The 5217-nt window shown below is 33.4% G+C and overlaps 1 protein-coding gene across 2 annotated transcripts in view; it reads left to right on the top strand.

Annotated features, from left to right (window-relative positions):
• The window catches only part of LOC106474164 (CD82 antigen-like), a 34549-nt gene that overhangs the window by 25195 nt on the left and 4137 nt on the right, over positions 1-5217 (top strand). For both annotated transcript variants that reach the window (XM_022402534.1, XM_013934856.2), the window contains 2 exons: positions 2192-2320; positions 2607-2699. In XM_022402534.1, coding sequence (XP_022258242.1) covers positions 2192-2320; positions 2607-2699 — 222 coding nt within the window. The remainder of the gene's footprint in view (positions 1-2191; positions 2321-2606; positions 2700-5217) is intronic.

Below are 5217 nucleotides of genomic sequence, written 5' to 3'. Positions count from 1 at the left end.
GTTAGAGCTTTGTTCACCAAACGTACCTCTTCTTTCTAAAAGAAAAAGAAAAACAAAACCACGCAGTGAGAAAATAAAACCAATTTTCTAGTATCCTCTAAAAAAACATTATACAAACACATTGATATCATATCATTATACAAACACATTGATATCCCGTCATTATACAAACACATTGATATCACGTCATTATACAAACACATTGATATCATATCATTATACAAACACATTGATATCACGTCATTATACAAACACATTGATATCATATCATTATACAAACACATTGATATCACGTCATTATACAAACACATTGATATCATGTCATTATACAAACACATTGATATCAATGTCATTACACAAACACATTGATATCACATCATTATACAAACACATTGATATCATCAATTTTAAACTGAAATACAGTGTATCTCTAACCGTGGTGTCTGTTCGAGCGTTCGTCTGGCTCCCGTTTCAAAAGCTGCGCACGCAGGCAAATCTCAACATTCACTTTTGAAATGATGGGAGAACAGGCGTGAATAATGTTGATGCCAATTTTTATTTCGGAAGCGGGATATTCTGTACTAAATTGTTAGGAATTAACCACACTGTCATTCACATTTCAAAATGTGACATAACTTAAAGAATAAAAATGTAGATTTACTGTATGTTATTGTTGAGTGGCTCTTAACATGACTGAAATGTTCAACAATTACTTTTTGAGGTGGGTGGTATAAGTAGCTCAGAGCTTTGGCCCTGAGTGAAACCAAGAGTACAACAAAATTAACCTTTTTAAAGTCCATGAAATAATTTAAATTGATAGATTAACTTAAACTTTCCCCGTCACTGGGGACGGGTACTTTTGCTTATGTGTGTGTGTGTGTATATATATATATATATATATATATATTAGGTAATCACACATACACATTTATACTATCGTTTAGTATAAATTATCTGAATTATAGATTTCAAACTTTACCCTTCCTCCCCATCATTTTCAGATATTTTGTCCTAGAAAAAGTTAAAGAAATACAGTATTGGTTTTTATTCCTCCTGTTTGGCTGGTCGTTTCGCGTTGTTCACGTATTTCTTTCTACGTATAGACCAATTTTCAAAAGTCAAGTTTCAACTGTGTTATTCTCGTTCTGTGATTCCCTGTAACGATATTGGGAATCATTGAAAGTTGATTATTTCTGACGTTTTCGTGTATACTTCCTATTTATTACACGATAATCTAGTGAAGTCTGAGGTAAATGAAAGTTGATTATTCTTGACGTTTTCGTGTATACACCCTACTTATTATACGATAATTCTACGTGTATCTAGTTGAAGTCTGAGGTAAATGAAAGTTTATTATTCTTGACGTTTTCGTGTATACTTCCTACTTATCATACAGTAACCTAGTGAAGTCTGATTTAAATGAAAGTTGATTATTCTTGACGTTTTCGTGTATACACCCTACTTACTATATAGTAACCTAGTTAAATCTGAAGTAAATGAAAGTTCATTATTCTTGACGTTTTCGTGTATACACCCTACTTATTATACAGTAACCTAGTGAAGTCTGAAGTAAACGAAAATTGATAATTCTTGACGTGTTCGTCTATACTTCCTACTTATTATACAGTAACCTAGTGAAGTCTGAGGTAAATGAAAGTTGATAATTCTTGATGTATTCTTATAATATCTAATCACCCTAGTTATTATACAGTAACCTAGTGAAGTCTGAGGTAAATGAAAGTTGATAATTCTTGATGTCTTATAATATCTAATCACCCTACTTATAATACAGTAACCTAGTGAAGTCTGAGGTAAATGAAAGTTGATAATTCTTGATGTCTTCTTATAATATCTAATCACCCTAGTTATTGCATTATAATACATGCTCTTGCTCAATAATTCTAGAACGTGGTCTTGACATCCGTTTGCCTTCTGTAGATATACATATATATTTTTATTACAAAAAAATAAAATTCAGATAGTCCTGGTTTCGATTAAATGTACTTGCTGGTAGCTGTTTTTCATTTATTTATTTCATTGGTTTCAAAGTCTGCTCTGTACATATGCGTAGGAAACTGAACCTTGTATAATTTAGTACTTGAAAACCTGAACCTAATAATAATCTTCTTGCTTGTAGTCGTATATTCGAAGTTTTGTTTCTTAAACTAATTTTTCTACTTTCCTCTTCAAGTTTGAGTGCTGTGGATTTCTTGGACCAAAAGACTTCATTGAAGATGTAGAAACAAGCAATAACAATTGTTACTTAAAGGAGAGCACGTTTAGTGCAAGTGTACGAAAAATTGAGACGGATTTAAATAAGGTAAGCGAAATGAACATCTGAAAGATAACAGACAAACATCGACTACTTTATATTTTATGTGCTGAAACTAAACTAAGCCTAACATCGTATTGAAAAACAGCTTTTCTGGTGTAGATCTTTATTGCTCCCCAGTGACATAGCGGTATGTCTGCGGACTTACAACGCTAGAAACCGGGTTTCGATACTCCTGGTGGGCAGAGTACAGATAGCCCAATAGTTCATGTTATTTTACGTCGTAGTTTATTTTTTAATTTAATTAATGGCACTTTTTGTCAACCTTACCTAGTTTCAGGTGGGATGCAAGGAATATCTGGTGGAATGGTTTTATCAGAATAAAGTCATATGGATTGTTGCTCTTGGTGCCGTCCTTCTCCTTCAGGTCAGTTTTAGAAAGTAAAGGATAAGATTCTTTTCTTTTTTCACAAATAATTACAATCTACATTTTCCATTATTAAAAACGTTATACGTTATTTAAGAGTTTAATTATAGCCAGTATATTAAAAGCCCAGACACTATTGATTAATTATTTGTTCATTCAAAGTAGCAACCTTTAATAGGACTGCCGGGATATTATGTGGTGAATCGTGTGCTTGCCAAGTATTATATTCGAAGCGCCGATAGATGGCGCTAACATCAGTGCAAATTCATTATGATGTTATTATTATTATTACTTTTAAGTTTCAGCACAAAACTGACTAACTTTCACGTTTTGTTGTTGTTGTTCTTTTGTAACAGTAAAATTGATTCATAAGAAAAGTCTATATTTCTGTCACAACGAGGCCTATGCTTAACTTTTCGTAATTTATTTAATGAGGTCCTTTCGAAATGTTTTTAATTCAGACAATACAAAACCTTCCAGTGGGTTCTACTATTGTTCTGCTCTGAGAAGGTGTTCAATTTATAGTATCTTCTAGACTTCCGTATGAAAAGATGCCTTTAATTAAAACATCCGTTCACGTGCATCATAATGACTTTTCTCATTTACTAGTTTTATGTTCTTTGCTTTAGAAAAATCCGCACAACGGTCGTTAATTGATCTCCTACTTGTTCATTTTAACTTCTTTTAAGTTTTTTTTTTGATAGCCAGAATAATTTCACCAAATTATTTCCACCTTCTTCTTGTGATTCAGTCCTTTCCAGTAAAATTACTGATTTTTCTTTAACTTTTCCATCTTTTTTTTATCAATTCCTGGAACTATATGAAATTATCGAAGTTATTGAGAATTTAGATTTGTTACAAAACAACAACAATTTCGAAGTTCAGAGTAGTTCGTGTTTTGGAAAAGTTATGGCCAAACATGTGTATAAGATGTAACAACTAGTAATTCAAAACTCTGTTGACATAAAATCTCCTTATGGTAATGGTAGCCAAAGTAATATCTTCAACTTCATGTAATTGAACATGTGATGTCTAATTGGATTACATCGTGTGGCTCCCCCCTTTTTTACTAATATTACAATTACCTCCGGCTGGATCTAATCATGGTCTTTCGTCATATGTACGGGAGTCCACATTTTCTGTATATTGATTTTAGTAGCTCGTATTTCAAATTATCCCTATAATCTAGGCGTGGCTTAGTAGATAGACTGTGATTCCGAGAATTCATGATTCGTGGCCCATTACTACAAAAATATACCCCGCACAATGGGGCCACAGGAGCATTCTCTTTTTTGGGAAGACTAAAAAAGCTAACAAACAGTAAATGGGAAAATCCTCTAAGGACCAAGCCAACTAAGATGAGTTCCAGTTTGATATTTTCCATACCAAAGTCCTACTTCGGATCCAGCCAGCTAAGAAAGGTTTTATTTATTATATTTGCTGTATTAAGTTCGTGCTTCGGACCCAGCTAGTTAAAATAGGTTTTATTTCTTTATATTTTCTATGATAACGTCCTACTTCAGACTCAGTCAACTAGAAAAGGTTTTATTCACTTATGTTTTACTTACCAAGGTTTTACTTCGAACCCAGCCAACGTAGGAAGGTTTTATTTATTTATATATTCCAACTTCAAACTGAGCCAGCTAAGAAAAGGTTTATTTATTTATATTATTCATACCGACGTCATACTTCGGACCCATTCAACATAGAAAGCTTGTCTTTAATTGCCTTTTCAATACCAAAGTCGTACTTCGTATAGATACATATAGCTAAGACATTTTTTATCTACATATGTAAAGCACAAAAATGTCTGTGTCTGTCTGTTTGTCCTTTATCTAACTACTCCTACTTCATTGGGCCAATCTTAACCAAACTTTGTGGGATGATAGCTTGGAACGATGGGCATATTAAAGGGTGATTCACAGCCCCCAATCCCCATTATTGGTTTTATTGAGCACTTATTACCTTTCACATAAGTTAACGTTAACTACACTCACAGTTGGTGCCACATTATAATACCGAAAAAAATACTTTATTAAATATTTTATAACACAACATACACAATGTGAGGAGAGGGCATACAAGCGTCTTATATATCTCAAAGAGGGCGTTAACACTCTCTATGGAGGAATGCAATACAAAATGGCCTCCACTACTGCATAGGCTCAGCTGAAGTTTCTACTCCAACAACTGGTATGAAGAGTTAAACCAAATTCCTACTTTGACTCATGACCTCACAACTTCAATTCCGTAAGACACTTCTGCAGCCAATGACCGTCAAGTAATTAATCACGTGAAACACTGTGTAAGGATATTAAGAGCTGGATGTTGAAAATGAGTAACAGAAAGCACCCTACCACCACTACTTTTTCCGCTACCTCTTCCTATAAAGTCACCCTGACCACCACACAGTGTATACCATGAGTTAAGTATATACATAGCAAGTTCTTAAAGCTTATACAAAACATTTAGTGAGGTAATAATGAATACTGTAATAATGTGTTCTGTTATAAATACA

This window comes from Limulus polyphemus, unplaced genomic scaffold, assembly GCF_000517525.1.
Source record: "Limulus polyphemus unplaced genomic scaffold, Limulus_polyphemus-2.1.2 Scaffold6892, whole genome shotgun sequence".
NCBI lineage: Eukaryota > Metazoa > Arthropoda > Merostomata > Xiphosura > Limulidae > Limulus > Limulus polyphemus.
The sequence above is the reverse complement of the archived record's forward strand: the minus strand, read 5'-3'. Positions and strand labels throughout refer to the sequence as shown.